This window comes from Zygosaccharomyces rouxii, assembly GCF_000026365.1.
Source record: "Zygosaccharomyces rouxii strain CBS732 chromosome A complete sequence".
NCBI lineage: Eukaryota > Fungi > Ascomycota > Saccharomycetes > Saccharomycetales > Saccharomycetaceae > Zygosaccharomyces > Zygosaccharomyces rouxii.
Window position 1 is genome coordinate 244,354 of NC_012990.1, and position 16,397 is coordinate 260,750.

At 40.5% G+C, this 16,397-nt stretch overlaps 10 protein-coding genes and 1 non-coding gene across 11 annotated transcripts; 6 read left to right on the plus strand and 5 right to left on the minus strand.

The window, feature by feature from the left end:
• Positions 1-398: 398 nt before the first annotated feature.
• ZYRO0A03014r lies at positions 399-482 on the minus strand. The gene has a single exon. It is a non-coding gene; the product is annotated as a tRNA-Leu (tRNA).
• A 300-nt stretch (positions 483-782) lies between these two features.
• PRP6 (U4/U6-U5 snRNP complex subunit PRP6) lies at positions 783-3,386 on the plus strand (the record flags this gene model as incomplete). The annotated part of the gene is made up of 1 exon (XM_002494457.1): positions 783-3,386. One exon carries the CDS (start codon positions 783-785, stop codon positions 3,384-3,386), a length of 2,604 nt encoding a protein of 867 aa, XP_002494502.1.
• A 214-nt stretch (positions 3,387-3,600) lies between these two features.
• On the plus strand, positions 3,601-5,811 carry LYS14 (Lys14p; the record flags this gene model as incomplete). Its single annotated transcript, XM_002494458.1, has 1 exon — positions 3,601-5,811. One exon carries the CDS (start codon positions 3,601-3,603, stop codon positions 5,809-5,811), a length of 2,211 nt encoding a protein of 736 aa, XP_002494503.1.
• Positions 5,812-5,857: 46 nt separating this feature from the next.
• Positions 5,858-7,129, minus strand: ZYRO0A03080g (agmatinase; the record flags this gene model as incomplete). The annotated part of the gene is made up of 1 exon (XM_002494459.1): positions 5,858-7,129. The coding sequence occupies one exon, from the start codon at positions 7,127-7,129 to the stop codon at positions 5,858-5,860; it is 1,272 nt and encodes a 423-aa protein (XP_002494504.1).
• Positions 7,130-7,478: 349 nt separating this feature from the next.
• On the plus strand, positions 7,479-8,939 carry ZYRO0A03102g (MATE family efflux transporter; the record flags this gene model as incomplete). The annotated part of the gene is made up of 1 exon (XM_002494460.1): positions 7,479-8,939. One exon carries the CDS (start codon positions 7,479-7,481, stop codon positions 8,937-8,939), a length of 1,461 nt encoding a protein of 486 aa, XP_002494505.1.
• A 345-nt stretch (positions 8,940-9,284) lies between these two features.
• Positions 9,285-9,881, minus strand: ZYRO0A03124g (uncharacterized protein; the record flags this gene model as incomplete). The annotated part of the gene is made up of 1 exon (XM_002494461.1): positions 9,285-9,881. The coding sequence occupies one exon, from the start codon at positions 9,879-9,881 to the stop codon at positions 9,285-9,287; it is 597 nt and encodes a 198-aa protein (XP_002494506.1).
• Positions 9,882-9,998: 117 nt separating this feature from the next.
• ZYRO0A03146g (regucalcin) lies at positions 9,999-10,976 on the minus strand (the record flags this gene model as incomplete). Its single annotated transcript, XM_002494462.1, has 1 exon — positions 9,999-10,976. The coding sequence occupies one exon, from the start codon at positions 10,974-10,976 to the stop codon at positions 9,999-10,001; it is 978 nt and encodes a 325-aa protein (XP_002494507.1).
• Positions 10,977-11,510: 534 nt separating this feature from the next.
• On the plus strand, positions 11,511-12,647 carry ZYRO0A03168g (opsin family protein; the record flags this gene model as incomplete). Its single annotated transcript, XM_002494463.1, has 1 exon — positions 11,511-12,647. The coding sequence occupies one exon, from the start codon at positions 11,511-11,513 to the stop codon at positions 12,645-12,647; it is 1,137 nt and encodes a 378-aa protein (XP_002494508.1).
• Positions 12,648-13,537: 890 nt separating this feature from the next.
• On the plus strand, positions 13,538-14,137 carry ZYRO0A03190g (uncharacterized protein; the record flags this gene model as incomplete). Its single annotated transcript, XM_002494464.1, has 1 exon — positions 13,538-14,137. The coding sequence occupies one exon, from the start codon at positions 13,538-13,540 to the stop codon at positions 14,135-14,137; it is 600 nt and encodes a 199-aa protein (XP_002494509.1).
• Positions 14,138-14,245: 108 nt separating this feature from the next.
• Positions 14,246-14,587, minus strand: MIX14 (Mix14p; the record flags this gene model as incomplete). The annotated part of the gene is made up of 1 exon (XM_002494465.1): positions 14,246-14,587. One exon carries the CDS (start codon positions 14,585-14,587, stop codon positions 14,246-14,248), a length of 342 nt encoding a protein of 113 aa, XP_002494510.1.
• Position 14,588: 1 nt separating this feature from the next.
• On the plus strand, positions 14,589-15,830 carry RAD28 (Rad28p; the record flags this gene model as incomplete). Its single annotated transcript, XM_002494466.1, has 1 exon — positions 14,589-15,830. The coding sequence occupies one exon, from the start codon at positions 14,589-14,591 to the stop codon at positions 15,828-15,830; it is 1,242 nt and encodes a 413-aa protein (XP_002494511.1).
• Positions 15,831-16,397: the final 567 nt, after the last annotated feature.

Sequence of the window (16,397 nt, forward strand, 5' to 3'; positions counted from 1 at the left end):
GGAAATACGATCATGAAGAATTGGACAGTGTGAGATACAACAAGTGTAATGAGAAATCTCAAGAGATTTACACAGCGTTCCGGATATATAAAGCTACTTTGGGCGAAGTGAGTGGTTGGGCTAGGCAAAATAAGTATATTACTTCCAAATCTAAGCGACGAGCTCAGAAGAGCAAGTTACATTTGAGGGTATCAAGATTTGGTTACGGGGAAAGTATACTTCCTTAACTTATTACGAATCGCTCTTGCTGGAACAGGTACTCCTGCGTTCCAAACTAGCACTAAGAGTCATACATGCATACATAAGCAAAAAGTAATAATAAAGCCAATATATCCTGACAGGGGACAAATGCAACATTCATTACCAGAAACTGAGAAAAAAAATAAAACGAAAAAATCTGGAGGATGCGAGGTTCGAACTCGCGCGGACAACCGTCCAACAGATCTTAAGTCTGCCGCCTTAGACCACTCGGCCAACCCTCCTCAGTAGTAATATAGAAGAAAAGAATTCTATTTGGATACTCTACCTCTAGGAAGCACTAGTGTTGTAATGAAATAGCAGATAAATGAGTATGAGAGACATCTATGGTTAAAGCAGGTCAAATATTTCAAGATTATTGCTAAATGAATTCTTTTATAGTTTTTATGCCCTATTTTTGTCAAGAGTTCAATTGGAAAATGAGATTTTAAGAACATCCTCGGCATATCGTGAAACTTAAGATGAGAAGAGCTAATCGCTAACGGTAAAGAGATTAGCTTGAAAGAGTGGTGAGAACACTTTTCATGGAACTGCCATCATTCTTGTCACAACAACCACCACCAGGTTATATACCTGGTATAGGTCGTGGTGCAACAGGGTTTTCTACCAGAGGGGATAAGAAAGGACCAGCCAAAGTACCCAAGAGATTGCAAAATCAGGATACAGTAAAAGCAGTAGACGGTGATTCTAAGGAGCAGGATGAAGATTCAGAGGCTGATAAAGTTTTTTCAGATTTAGACTCAAAATTATCTTCAAGAAATAGGTCCAAAAAACGTGAAGGGGACCAGCAATCTATACCGCATCAGTTTGCAGATTTGAAGAGATCGTTGGCTACAGTCAGTGAGGACCAGTGGTTAAATATACCTGATGCTGGAGATTATACAAGAAAACGCAGAAGGGAAAGGTTAGATGAACAATTGAATAGAAAGACTTATGCGGCTCCGGACACCTTACTCATGCCACATGTTAACCTTTCTAAGCTAACTGAAGAAAGAGAAAAGATGCTTAGTAGGCAGTTGGACTCTAATATCTTTGAAAAAGAAGATTCCAATTCTGTGAATGAAGCCCAAAAGTATCTAAACGACTTGGAGACATTTGAAGCAGGTCCAAGAGGAGATGAGGAAGATGTCAAAAAGATGAGGACTATTTTACAATCCTATAGAAATGCTGATCCTAAAAAACCTGAAGGTTGGGTTGCCGCAGCAAGATTGGAAGAGAAAGCTCGAAAATTAAAGACGGCTAGAAATATTATTGAACAGGGGTGTTTGGAATGCCCTAGAAACGAAGATGTTTGGTTGGAAAATATCAGATTGAATAGTGCAGATACACAACGTTGTAAAACATTAGCCGCCCAAGGTATAAAATTTAATCCACAATCTTTGCAGCTATGGATCAAAGCCGTTGACTTGGAAAGGGAAGTTTTAAATAAGCATAGAGTGGTTAGAAGTTCCCTCCAAGAACTACCACTGTCTGAAGAGTTATGGAAACTGGCTGTCAAATACAGCGCTGACAAATTCGAAGCTCAAAGGATTTTACAAAAAGCAGTAGAACTGATACCGACTAGCATTGAACTTTGTAGTGCATTAGTTCATTTACAAAATTACCAAGAGGCAAAACACACTTTAAATGCTGCAAGAAAAGCCATGCCCCGTGAATTGAAAGTGTGGATTTTAGCCGCCGAGGTGGAGGAAAGTAAAGGTGAAGCAGTTACTGATGAAAGAATTTTGAAACTGTTAAGTAAAGGGATTAAACAGTTAAAAGAGAATGGATTGGAGATTACATTATTGCAACTTTTAAAAGAAGCACAATCACTTGTAAAAGAAGGCGGTTTAAGAACCGCTCATGCATTGACACAAGCGGCACTGTCCGAATTTCAAGATGAATATGAAGCGTCTCGTGTGGTGTCAGAACTATCTGATTCGATTGTAAAGGTAGTGGGATTCAAGATTTTGCTCAAATCGAATCCAACTAAATACAGCTTCTGGCAGTCGTTGAAGAAGCTTTGTGAGAAGCTGAATAAAATGGACGAATTGTATAATACTTTTGAAACACTTCTATTTGACGAAAGTGAGAATTTTAGGATTTTGAAACAGAATCCTCTGTTGTCTCTGATGTATTCCAAAGAAATTTGGAAAAACGGTCATGATATCCCTAAATCACTTGAAATACTCGATAGAGCACAAAATATCCTGCCTAATTCATTAGAAGTATGGCTTGCAAAGTTGAAATTCTTATGTCTTACCGACCAAGTTGAACTCGCCCAGAAGAGCTTTGCAATGGCAATGGAAAGATTGAGAGATAGTCAAGTGCCACATTTGGAGAAATTGTATTACAAATATATCAGTTTCTTAAGGTTTCGTCGACAAAATACTGCCGCTATTAAAATGCTCAATGAAACTTGTATACCCAAATTTCCGAATTGCCCAAAATTTTATCTTCAACTGGGTCAAATTCATTATGATCTGGGTCAAACCGAGGAATCACAAATGGCTTTTGAGAGGGGGACCAAAATGTTGCCTCAGGGCATTCCTCTGTGGATCTCTCTCGCTAGGATTGAAGAGATTGATCTTAAACGGCCCGCTAAAGCTCGTTCCATTTTTGACCTTGCCCTCTTAAAGAATCCCGCTAATGAAACGCTGTCATTGGCAAGAGCTCAGATGGAGGCCAGATTAGGCAATTATGATCAGGCAAGGTTCATCATTCAACAATCCTTGCAGAAACATTCGAAGAGTGCAACATTATGGGCTGAAAATATTCGCATCCTACCATTAAAGAGAGCCAACGTCAAGAAAACCGTGTTTCAGGATGCACTGAAAAATACAAACAATAGCTGCGAAATTTTGGTGGAAATCGGCATATCCTTCTACAAAGAATTACAGCATGAGACCGCTATTAAATGGTTTGAAAGAGCTACTAGATCGAACCCATCGTATGGTGATTCCTGGGTTTGGGTCGCCAGATGCTACAAGAAATTGAACCGGAACATCCAAGAAATAGTCAATCAGGTAGAAATTCATGAACCAACGCATGGTAATCTATGGATAAGTGTCTCTAAGAAGCCAGATACCCAGTACTATAGCTGCTCGAAGATTCTCTTGACACTTTTGGAGTCAGAGAATGTGGTGTAAGGCTTTTATGTTAATTATTGAATCCACTTGAAGTGACGATTGAGAAAAAAAAAAAAAAAATTCTAAGTATTCCAGAGGAATTTTTCCAATAAGCAATCGAATTTCCAGTGGTTATTATTCCTCAGAATCTCGAGAGATAATTATCTGAGTTAGCGAGTCATCGGGGCAACTTACCGGTAGCAGGGTTAGTAGTAGATCATTCATTGTTCCTGCAATGTCGTCAATGTTAGGCACATCTGATCCTGGCACTAATAAAAGTAATAGTGACGAGGTTAAACCATTGCAGTCGTCAACCTCCGCCAATTATTTATCGCCTGCATCGCTTGATAACGGATTCTCTTTAACTGGGCCTTCTAGGTTTACACCTGACTTATTTTCGAAGAAGGGTAGTGCACCTCCAGTAATTGGTAGCATCGAATTGACTCCATCCGACGATAAGTTGATGGCTACACCCGAGGCCCTAGCCAGCGCGAATGGAGATATGGGGTCTCAGAAGACTGCAGGTAGTGTTTCTTCTACTGTTACCGACGGTGAAGGTAAAGTGGTGAAGAGGAAATATTCTAGGAATGGATGTACCGAGTGTAAGAGAAGAAGGATGAAGTGTGATGAAACCAAACCCACATGCTGGCAATGTGCAAGGTTAAATCGTGAATGTGTCTACATTCTGAATGCAAAGAATAAAAAAAGAAAGCCAAGAGAAGCTAGAATTAAGTCTACCGATCGTAATAATAAAAAAGGCTTGGCGAAGACTAATGGTTCCATACCGCCTGCTGCTGTGGCAGTGGCTGCTGCTGCTGCCGCTGACGCGAATACCAACAAATTGGAAAAAGATATGATCAACAACATGCAGGTGTTGGAGCTTCCGAATGTGATTAGTGCCAGTAACATGGATGGATACGATGCGAACTTGTTGATTCAAAATTTGAACGATATGGTCAGTATGAAGTTGAATGATTCCTTTTCTTTAAATGAAGGCTTGAAAGATTTCCATTTACCTGATCTCGATATTCCAGAATTGATGCCTCAGTCTAAGGCTTCTGAGAATAGTGTACCAATTTCATTTTTAGTGAACAACGTGATTACTTTTAACACAAGGTTGAGTTCTTTTCAATTAGGTGGAGTTCATGACAAATACCTAGAAGTTTTTTTTTATGATTGTTTGGATTCCATAGCACCGTTTTTTCAAAATCAAGGAAATCCTCTAAGGGATATTATACTTTCATTTGCCCGTAACGAGTCTTATTTGTTATCAGCTACACTTGCTGTGGGGGCCTCTATAGCTCACAGGAATTCAAATAAATTAGAGGATGAGAGAAACTACTGTGCGTATTTATCGCACTGTTTAAGTCTTTTGGGGGAACAATTTCAAAATGAGTCTAACGTGATGCATAAGATTGAACCAATAACATTGACAGTTATTATGTTGGCGTGGGATTGTATTAACGCAATGAATTCACAGTGGAGATCACACTTGAAAGGTGTTACTGATCTTTTTAAAAAAATTAATTCGGGGAATTCTTCTAAAGTCATGAATGTTGCCAAATGTTGGTTTAAAGTGATGGAAACATTTGCTAGTATAAGTACAGTGCTTGGGGGATCGCTAACTGATGAGCAAGATATGGATTTGATTTTTAACCCGCAAGATTTCCAATACATTGACTCTTTGAAATTTCTAAATATTATGACGCCGCTAAATGAATTTAACTTATTAAGGGGTCACAAAGAAGATTTTGATCTTGTAATCAAAGAAGTGATTAAAGCCTTGAATGCAATCAGAGATCAGGAAAAAGAACATTTTGTTGGTGAAGAAGAGATCTTCCCCAAAAATTTGGATTACCTACAATGGACACCGGAAGCCGATACTAAGCAAACACTCTCTTATTTTAATACACAAAAGATTTTGGTGGAAATTGACAAACAGTTAGAATATGAATTCATTGATAAATCCGGTATTATACCGCCGGAGAGTCAATCACATCCTGATAATAGTCACATTGACGATAATGCCATTGATGTAGTAGTTTTGAGAAGTGGTGAAAGAATTGCTATCAGTTGGTATGATATTTCACATCAAACACAAGTCCTTTCCGTCTTACTGACGGTTTTACTGAAACTCTTGGGTATACCGAAGGAATCAATAACCATCCAACAGGTGGTCAAGAAGATAATGTCTTTTTTCAAATTCTTAGATAGTGATGAAGCACCGCAGAATTCAAGAACTTGTTACAGTAATTTTGCAGTCCTCATTGCGGGTTTCAATGCTTTGGATGAGCCCACCAGAGATCTGGTGAGAGCTTACTATAAATTGAACGGTGGTCGTTTCCGCAAACTAACGGAACACAATCTCAATAGGTTGAGAAAAGTTTGGTACGGCAATGATGGGGGCAATTATAGACTTGTCGACGAGGACGTTTTAACCTGGTAAATAAAGTTTTATATAAACAGTTGTAATTTGTTTTGTTTTTCTACCCTTAATCTATTGTCATTAGACCCAGTATGGAGTCAACTACACTGGCGGCTATGGTGCTTGTAATATCACCATTAGTATCGTAAGCTGGTGCTACTTCTACTACATCAGCACCAACAATGTTAAGACCTTCTAAACCATCCAAAATGGTTAAAATTTCTCTAGCACTAAATCCACCTGGTTCTGGAGTACCTGTTCCCGGTGCTACCGCCATATCGATACTGTCGATATCTAGAGTGAGATACACGGGCCATCCAGTAACATGCTGCTTGATACGATCTACTATGCCCTTGATACCTACAATGTCAATATCCCTTGCAACAATTTTTTCAAATCCACATTCGAAATCGTGCTTTTCATCATCGGGTCCGAGAAAAGGTGCTCTTATACCAACGTGGATAGAATTGTTAGGTGCTAAATAACCCTTTTCATGAGCATAATGTAAAAAGGTACCATGATTTAGAGCTGTAGACTTCGTAATGTTACCACCCAAGACTCTAGGATCCCATGAATCGATATGAGAATCGAAGTGAATTACCGCTAAACGACCCCATTGCTCATAAGCGGACCTCAAATTCATCAAAGTTACGGTATGATCACCACCGAGAGTAATAATTTTTGGTGGTTGACTAGGATCCTTGACACTTTTGTTTTTATGGATAGTTCTTTGACCCCTATACAGCTGGTTTAACGCTACTCTGTTGTCGAATGGGGACATGGGTACATCTCCGCAATCGACTAATTTGTAACCGGCATTATATGGATCCAATTGACGCAATTTAGAGCCGGGGAAACCTCTTACAGGTGATACACCACTACCTAACCGACGAGAACCCTGCCTAATGCCATTAGGACCAAAGCGTGCACCTGGTCTAAAAGAAGTGGAAGTATCGTAGGGTGCCCCCACAATGGCAATATCAAAATCCTCAGCGCCGGGTGTAAAGCAGCGAGCAATTGGTAAGTGTGCGAACGAAACTATACCAGCAAAAATTACTAAATCTGAACCAAGTCCGTCGCTTGGCAATTGAACTGGGTTCTCGTTATAAAATCCGCAACGAGCTCTAAACTCCTCATCATCTTCGTCTGATGGAGTGATCTTAGAATGCAAGGATTGCATCTCAAATCCTTCTCGAGAGATAAGCAAGTCACCATAAAGTTGATCAACTAGTGATGTATTGTCGACTTCGGCTTCAAACCCGTGCTGGGGTAAAACAGAGGCACTAACGAAACGGCCCAAAGTGGCGACTGATAATGTTAACGTGTAGATCAAACGCATCCTTTGAGCGACAGTATCCTTCGCTAATTGTCCTCATTCTACCGTTCTAGAGATCTCCTTCACTTTTATATGTGTTTGCTGATAAGGAGCCGCCAGTACAATACAAATTTCATGTCTCGGAAAAAAATCCGCCGACCAATACGTAATCAGTGATTTACAGCTCGGAAAAAGTCTTCCCTTTGAAACTATTTTTTTTTTTTCACTGAGTCATCCCCGAGGGAAGTTAACCTCGAAACCGGTGAAATACTTCGAGAAGAGAGGGCCTAATAAAAGAGTCTCTGTGAACTATGGTAAGAGAATATGTTTAGCCAGATTCACTTGCAAAGAGGTTCACCAGAAAGTTTGCCAAATGGTACATCAACAGGCTGAAAACGAGACAGAGGATAGCCGTTTAATTAGAGCGGGTGGGAGTTATGGGGCTTGTCCGTGTGATGAGTTAGGAGAAAATGAAGAGGATTTCACAAAGATCACGACTTATTTTGATGAATTTATCCAAATTTTGCGCAAATCACTTCCGCTTGCCCTTACTCTCCTTTTACAAAATTTAATATCTTCCGTTTCACTGCTGTTCGTTGGTAGGTTAGGTTCGCTCGTGTTGGGATCTGTGACGCTTGCTAATGTTATCTTCAATGCTACTGCAGTGGTTTTCCTCGGTTTAGCCACATGCCTTGATACACTGTGCCCCCAGGCATATGGAGCTGGGAACTACACTCTTGTAGGGTTGTATTTCCAAAGATGTATAATCATTAGCACCATAGTATCTATTCCTATCAGTTTTGTGTGGATTTTTTCGAAACCGCTGCTGAACTTGGTAGCCAAAGACGCCGAATTGATTAACATCTCATCACAGTATTTGAAATGTATGGTTGGATGTATTCCTGGCTACATTGTATTTGAATGTGGGAAAAAATATATGCAGGCCCAAGGTGATTTCCATACGGCTCAAATGATTCTTTTAATTGGATTTCCATTCAGCATTCTTGCCAATTACATCTTTATTTTGAATTCACCTTTAGGTTACTTGGGAGCGCCCTTGGCGTCTTCATTGACCTTTACTCTAATGGGAATCCTAATGGCATGCGCTATGCTGCGTGATCGTAAGTGTTGGCATGAATTTCATTGGAAAACCGTTATACATGGATGGGAACCCTTAATTAGACTTGCAGTTCCTGGAATTATTATGATAGAGGCTGAATTCTTGGCATTTGAGTCCCTGACAGTGCTAGCGGCAAGATTCGAAACTACTGAATTGGCCTCGCAAGCTGTAGCTACTTCCGTTCAGTCCATTTCCTTCCAAATTCCATTCGCGGTTTCCATTGCCGCTTCAAACCGAATTTCCACACATGTGGGCCGCGGAAAGATTCCCGATTGCCAAATCGCTACAAGGTCCACATTGTTCTACATGGGACCCGCAGTGAGTATGCTGAATCTAGTAGGATTACTCGGCGGAAGGTATTTCGTGTCTTCGTTATTCACCAGTGATCCTGCAGTTATACAGAGAGCCGCCAAGCTAATATCTGTGATAGCCATCAACCAAATCTGGGACGCATACAACGTGCTCGGAGCAGGATGCCTCAGAGCACAAGGTCGTCAAAACATAGGTGGTTACCTAAACTTAGTAGCATATTACGTGTTTGGAATGCCACTGGCGATATATTTAGGATTCTATCTTGATTGGCAAGCATTCGGATTTTGGATCGGCCTCGGATTCGGTATTTTCGCACTAGCAATCGGTGAAATGTACTGTGTCTATCGTTCCGATTGGCCTTTAATTATGTTACAATCTGAACTACTACATGGAGCGGCCTAGTTACCTCTATTGTATGTCCTTCTTTCCGTCCTTCCCTGTTGGGAACCTCATTCTTTTGGTACATTCGCGCTGTACTGGGACGAGAAGTAGCAAAAGTTTGTTTTTTTAGCAGCAGATACAAGCGGTGCGCTCAATGGGGAAATGTAATGGCGAGTGATCATCAGCTTCCAAATAGGAGATGTCGTTCAAACGGGTACAAAGCTAATAACCGTTTTTGGTTTCCCTGTCCAAAAAGGGGCAGTATCCCTCCCCTCCCGCCGAGATTTACATGCCAACTAAAATAACATAATGTGATAAAACTTACTATTAACGTATGAATACATACTTTCTTAAACTGCCTTCCAATCAATGAGTAGTCTTCCAGTAGATCTTACCAAACTTTCTACCTTGTTCTCTTGCAATCTTCTTTTCAATCAACGACGGTTCCCTTTCACCCTCTGGACCTGAAATGGTACCGGCACCCCATGGGCCACCACCTTTAACCTTGTCCATCCTACTCAATTTTTTCATAACGTTGTAGTAACCCAGCGGCACGTAGATCATACCGTGGTGTACAAGGGTCGTCACAGCACTTGCAATCGTATTTTCATTGCCTCCACCGCTGCCGGTGCAAACGAATACACCTGCTAACTTACCGTGTAAGGAGCCTTTAATCCATAGTGTGTTAGTGGCATCCCAAAATGCGGACCATTGAGCTGGCATGTTACCAAACCTAGTTGGAATACCTAGTAAAAACGCATCGTATTTCTCTAGTACTTCTCTATTAGCAATAGGGTAATTGGTTGGCTTGCCACCTAGTTCCTTAACGGTATCAGCATCAAAAGTTTCGGGAACTTGAAAAATATCACATTGAATGCCATTGAGTTCAACACCTTCCTTCTCAATCTCTGCTAAAGCCGCTATATGTTCATGTAGCGAATACAAAATTATAGCGATTGCCATTTTTAAGATGAACAAAAGTCAATTGAGATGGTTCTTCTTTCTTGTTGTTGTTAAAAAGTGTTGTTCTTTGTTTTCCTTCAAGTATAGCTTGTAGTATATACTTTTTTCGAGTAAATCCTAGTCATCCCTATATATGATGCCCCTAGTACTGAATTCGTCACTCTCAGGAATTACGTCGCTCAATCGGTACAAACAGCCACCCTTAGAAGGTTGCCCGACTTTGCTGGTACCTAAATGTTCACTGCCAGTGGTAACAAACAAATCCGAGCCAACGACAGCACAGCAAGAAACTCGCGGGGTCTCCTCAGGAAGCAAAATTTCTTGCAATAGCGCTCCATCCTTCGTAGAAAAAACTTGCACCTTAGAATGGCCCCAGATGGAAACAAACAACAATTCACCATTAGAACTTAAACAACTTCCATCTGGTTCTGGGAGATTTCCCTCTGGATCCGTACTGTACTGTGTAACATCAATAAATTTTTCTCTTTCTTGAAATCCGTGCTTTGTTCTCCAAATGCATGAATTCATAGAATCCGTAACAAACATATACTCACCCACCCAGTAGAGAGAGTTAGGAATTGAAATGCGTGGCCAAAACACGTCAATCTTCTTCGAAACTAAATTGATTTTAAATATGACACCTTCGTCTGTCGTCTCTTGATCAAAGTCATTAATCAATCCAATGTACAAGTCTTCGCCATGCACGTTACCGTCATTGCTTCTTAACCGCTTCAATCTTTCGCTGTCAAGACCGCTTTCGCTGTACTTGACCACATATTTCCATGAGCCGCCGAACTGTCCGTGCGCTATCCCTTCCTTGGCGGCAAACAGAAACTCCTCCACCTGTGTATCATTGCCATCACTACTGCTGCGCTTCAATATGGGGAAAACGGCCCCGATAGAACCGCTGCCATCTGCATGGAAAACATCTGTAACGCCTGTATCCATTCTTCTGCGGTACACCTTGGCCCTGTAAATGTCGACCCATAGAAGGGTACGAGCGGGGGAGACGTACACTATGCCTTCACTTAGAACTGCATCTGGAACTGCAACAAACGGTTCGACTTTACTGTAGTCTTGTTTACTCACTTGCATAATAATGGTAACAGTAATATGTACGTTAGTGCTAATGCTAATGTATGGGTCGGTAGACTATCACCCTAGCTAGCCAAGCAATTGTTCTTGTGAGTGTGTCTCTATGTATTATGTTGTATTCGCTTAACACCCTCCTTTAAATCCCTCACCTCGCGACAAGGCCCTTCCCCACAGGCTTGGGGCACAATTCTTCCCTCCAGACAGCCTCACCCCTAATGCTGAGGGATTTCGGCAGTAAGACCATGTAACGCACGGCTTCTGTTTACCCGAGATCGCCATGACAACGACACAGACAAAGCGCTAAAGCGCTAAAGCGCTAATACGAAACAAAGGCACTCTGTAACAACATATTGTTAGAGTGTGTATTTAAGGATACTATGGCTACAGGACTCATATAACAAAGAGAGAGGATGATCCATTAATTAATCTGGCAACCATTCCTATATAGTCCTCCAAAAACTGACCCGTAAGTAGTACGCTCGCTTATTGACGATACCCGAAAGAGACAAGTGATTTGCAGACTTGCATATAGAAATGAATCAGTTTATTGATATTCATAAGAGGGGCGGTAATCAAGCCGTGACAATCAATAAACCATACAATGTGGACATTCACATCACCAAAAATGGTTCATCCTGGTTTTGGGCGGCGTTTTGTATTTTTACCGCGCTTGCCATGTTGGTTATAATTTTAATGTTTAGAAAACCCGCCAATGAGCGTCTTTTCTACTATACCGGATTCGCACCTGTTATGTTCATGGCGCTTAACTATTTCACTTTGGCATCGAATTTGGGGTGGATTCCAGTCAAAGTGAAATATAAACATGCGACAACGGCTAGTGAACATGGACACCTTGGTACGAGGCAAGTTTTTTACTCTCGTTACATTGGTTGGTTTATGGCATTCCCATGGCCAATTATACAAGCCTCTTTGCTCGGTAATACCCCGCTATGGCAGATTGCCTTTAACATTGGTTTAACCGAAATTTATGTGGTTGTTATGTTGTTTGGCGCTGTCGTCCATACTACTTACAAATGGGGGTACTTTGTGATTGCAATTGCTGCAGGTATCATTACCTGCATTAGCGTAATGACCACTACTAGAAATTTAGTCAGAAATATCAGTCCCATCGTTTTGAAGTGTTTTAGAATTTATTTTTACATCGTTATGTTATTTTGGTTCCTCTATCCGATAAGTTTTGCACTTTCTGAGGGTGGTAATGTTATGCAACCAGATTCTGAAGGTGCCTTTTATGGTATTTTGGATGTGCTGTTTTTGGGTTTTTTACCTGTGCTGTTTATTCCCGTAGCTTCCTACATTGGATTTGATAAGTTAGGATTGAACAAAACCGTTAATCATTATGGACAAGATTCATCTCCAGCGGAAAATGCAGTTTCAAGACCACCCGCACCGCTACCAAAACCACCACCTTCGAGCGGCGCCAAGGATTCCAGTAAGGGACCGGGTGTCAAACAACCAGGTAAAAAGACAAAGAAGGTAAAGAGGGTAAAGAAAGTTATGAGACCTGTTCAAAAACCTGCTGAAAGACCTCCAAGTGAAGAACATGTCGGTGAAAAGATGAGTGAACCCGCTGAAGGGACCAGTGAACCTACTGAAAAGGTAAGTGAGCCCGCTGAAAAGGGTACCCCAGACAAATCAGAGGAATATTAATACCATTATTTTTTTTTATTCATTTCCTTTTCATCTTTGGATTGCTTATTAGAGCCATTTCCGTTCATGCGGTTGGGTTCATACGCTATTGTATAACATTTTTATATATTTCTTCTCAGTGATAAAAAAGGCAAGGTGGGGACGCAACGTAAATCTTGTTTAACTTTTTGTTTCAGTACGGACACTTTCGGAGAATATGCTCGAACAGTTTGCATACTCTGTCAAAGCATTTAATCTAAACAGATACTTCACTGTCGCCGAGACAACCGCAGTGCGGCTCGAATACCGTGGCGGCTATTTTCGTGATTCCTGAGACAAGGAGAGACGTTTCCTAGTTACCGGCTATGTAGTAGCCGTATACGCTTTTTTCTCGAGGGGCTTTGCTCTCGGACTATGTTGCGAATTTTCGCTTGCCCCTCTTTTTTTTACTTTTTTTTTTTTTTTTTTTTTTCCGGTTTCTCCCTTATTTTGTATGTAATATTTAATAATACGATGCGTATTACTACATGCATTAGTCGTACGTATTTTGGGTATATTACTACTTGTATTACTACTTGTATTAGAAGCGGTTGTCACGTAAAACAGTTCAAATTAATTAGTTATCTTAGTAAGTTTATTACTTGAGTGTATTCTTTGTTTTTCTCTTGGAGTGTATCTGCCCTTCGATGATTCTTCTATTTCTTTGTCATTCGTTGCTGTCTCTGTTAGTAAAAAATTTGTCAGTTTAACGCAAGGCGTGTAAACGTTCTGTCAACACAGTAGCAAAAAGGTATATATAAGGATGATGGGATCTTGACTCGAATTACAATCGTTTGTCTTGTTATTTGTAGATTCATTTTTTAACACAGTATAGTACAACTACTACAACTATAAACATACAATACAAAGCAATGGCTCCAAACGTTGCAATTATCATTTATTCTTTATACGGTCACACCGCTATTTTGGCTGAAGCTGAAAAGAGAGGTGTTGAAGCCGCTGGTGGTAAAGCTGACATTTTCCAAGTCCCTGAAACTTTGTCCCCAGAAGTTGTCAAGGCTATGGGAGGTGCTCCAAAGCCAGACTACCCAATTGCCACTGCTGACACCTTGGTTAACTACAACGCCTTTTTGTTCGGTATCCCAACCAGATTTGGTAACTTCCCAGCTCAATGGAAAGCTTTCTGGGACCACACCGGTGGTCTATGGGTTAAAGGTGCTTTGCAAGGTAAGGTTGCAGGTGTCTTCATCTCTACCGGTACCGGTGGTGGTAACGAAATGACTGTTGTTAACTCCTTGTCAGTTTTGGCTCACCATGGTATCATCTACGTTCCATTGGGTTACGCTAATGCTTTCAAGGAATTGACTAACTTGGAAGAACCTCACGGTGGTTCCCCATGGGGTGCAGGTACTCTTGCCGCTGCTGATGGTTCCAGAAAGCCATCTGAGTTGGAATTGTCCATTCACGAAATCCAAGGTAAGACCTTCACTGAAACTGTCAGAAAGTTTTGAATTTGGTGACCTCCATTGACTCTATTTAGTAACAAGTCAGGTACTTCTTTTGCTTTTTAAATTTTATTATGTAGAGGAGGAATTTTAAGAAAAAAAAACGGATTTATATTAGTCTTTAACCATCTCATTGATAGGCCTTGTACCTTGTAGGGCATGTTCCGATGCACACGATCTCATCTGCTCCAGTAGCGGCACACAGTTGTTAACAGAACGGGTATCCATGTTATCTCTAACGCATTTCTCGTAGTTTTGCATCAAGGATCCACATTTTTCCATTACCCTTTTCACACTAGGCACTTTATTTTGAATGCAGCTTGAAAGATCCTTCTGTCTAAAAGCACACTGTTGTAAATCATCACGGTTTGAAGACACACATTTATGATATTCCATAAATTCACGGGGGCAGTATCTAGCGACGTCTTCCATAATAAACTGATCTAATTGTGACATTATGAATACTTGTCTTCTCAAATATCAGTTGAACAGTATTGGTAGTAATTATTTGAATCACTTGTCAGTTCAACATGAGTTTGAAAAAATGGTTGAAAGCGAATCACCAAGAAAATACCAATATTCCAAGTCAAAAATTGGTGGTACTAGCTGTTTACAAATTGATCCAAATACGGGTAAATTTCTATTAGCTTGTGGTAATGATGGTTCACTTGGTATTTGGTCATTAGACGATAGATGTCAAGACGATGAGTTGTACTGTAAGAGGATTAAATTTAGTGCCAGAACTGGCAGCAATGATGAGCCGATAGCGATACCAACCAATAAAAATGCTCAGATGGTTCATAGTTTTGAAACCAGGAAAAACAGATTTAGACTATATCGACAATCCTCTTCACCATTAGCGCCCGCGCAATCGCAATCACGTCCTGGCCATCGGTACGGTATAAGATCATGTCAGTGGTTTAAACTGGATAATGGTATGTTTTTCACTGGTTCTAACGACTTGAGCGTACAACTGTGGGATACAAATAGTTTGGAGGCTGTCCATTCGGTGGATGTTGGTCATAGGGTTAACCAAATTGATACAACTGATCATTGCATTGTAGTAGCTACGGAAGATGGCTATCCAAGACTCATCGACTTAAGAAATCCAACAGGAATTACACATTTAGGTTCAGGTACCATGCCGCACGAGATGCTTACGGTCCACTGTAACCCACAAAAGACCCACATTGTAGCTACGGGTGATTCTAATGGTAGTATTAAACTTTGGGATTTGAGGAAAAGAAATCAGTTGTTAATGGAAGTATACCACGATACTCCAAGGAAAAGAGCTCATCTAAGCTATTGTCAAGATTTAGCGTGGAATTCCAATGGTTCTCAATTGGCATCAGTTGGTGCTGACGGTCGTATCTATATTTGGTCACCATTTAACCAATCACATCGTGCATCACAAGTGGGTCCCCACGATTTACCACGTACCAGACATTTAAGACGTACTTCTCAAAGATTGCTCTGGTCCGAAAACTATATCTTGTGTAATACGGATTACGGTGAAATTCAACTCTTAGACCCTGTTCACAAAAAACTCTGGACTAAGATTGAAGACCCTGAACCAACTTCATCGACCTCGTCGACAACCCAGTTCTCGGGAATGGCTCTACAAGATAAACTATCTAATGGTATGGGGCTAAGGCTCTATTTAAGTACAGGTAACTCTATATACGAACACACATCATAATGCGCCGATTCCATGACTCGAACCTCGACCCAAAATTCCTACCCCGTGTTGTCAAATTCATCTCCCTGATTTCCTTTCTTATTTCATTTGATTCTTCCCATCTGATTCTTGTCGAGGCGGAAAAATAAAGTAAAATTAAAAGTAACTAAAACCATCTTCAACACACAAGAGAATACATAATTTCTAAAAAATTTTAAAAAAGCTAAAAGGGAATTCGTATTTGGAGGAAAGTCGAAGCTTTTTGTGAGACGTGTAGGCATCGGATCCAACGCTATTAGTTGAGCTAGCCGACGTTCTCAATCTCTTTTTGTTGTTTTTTCACTTGCAATATTCAACCATTGCGAGAAGCAAGTTGAAGAAAAAAAAAAAAAAGCTCTAGTGCGCCAAGGATTTTTGTTTTCCAAAGGTGTCTGCTAACATTTGGACTGACTATCTCTAATACTCTGATCTGGCACTTCTCTTTGGTTTTTTTGGCAAATTCCAAGTAAAGTTAGGGGGAACGTACCCGATTATAATAATAAAGTGAAGACCAGTTCTGTTTTGTTTTTTTGGTTTTGGAGAAAAAAA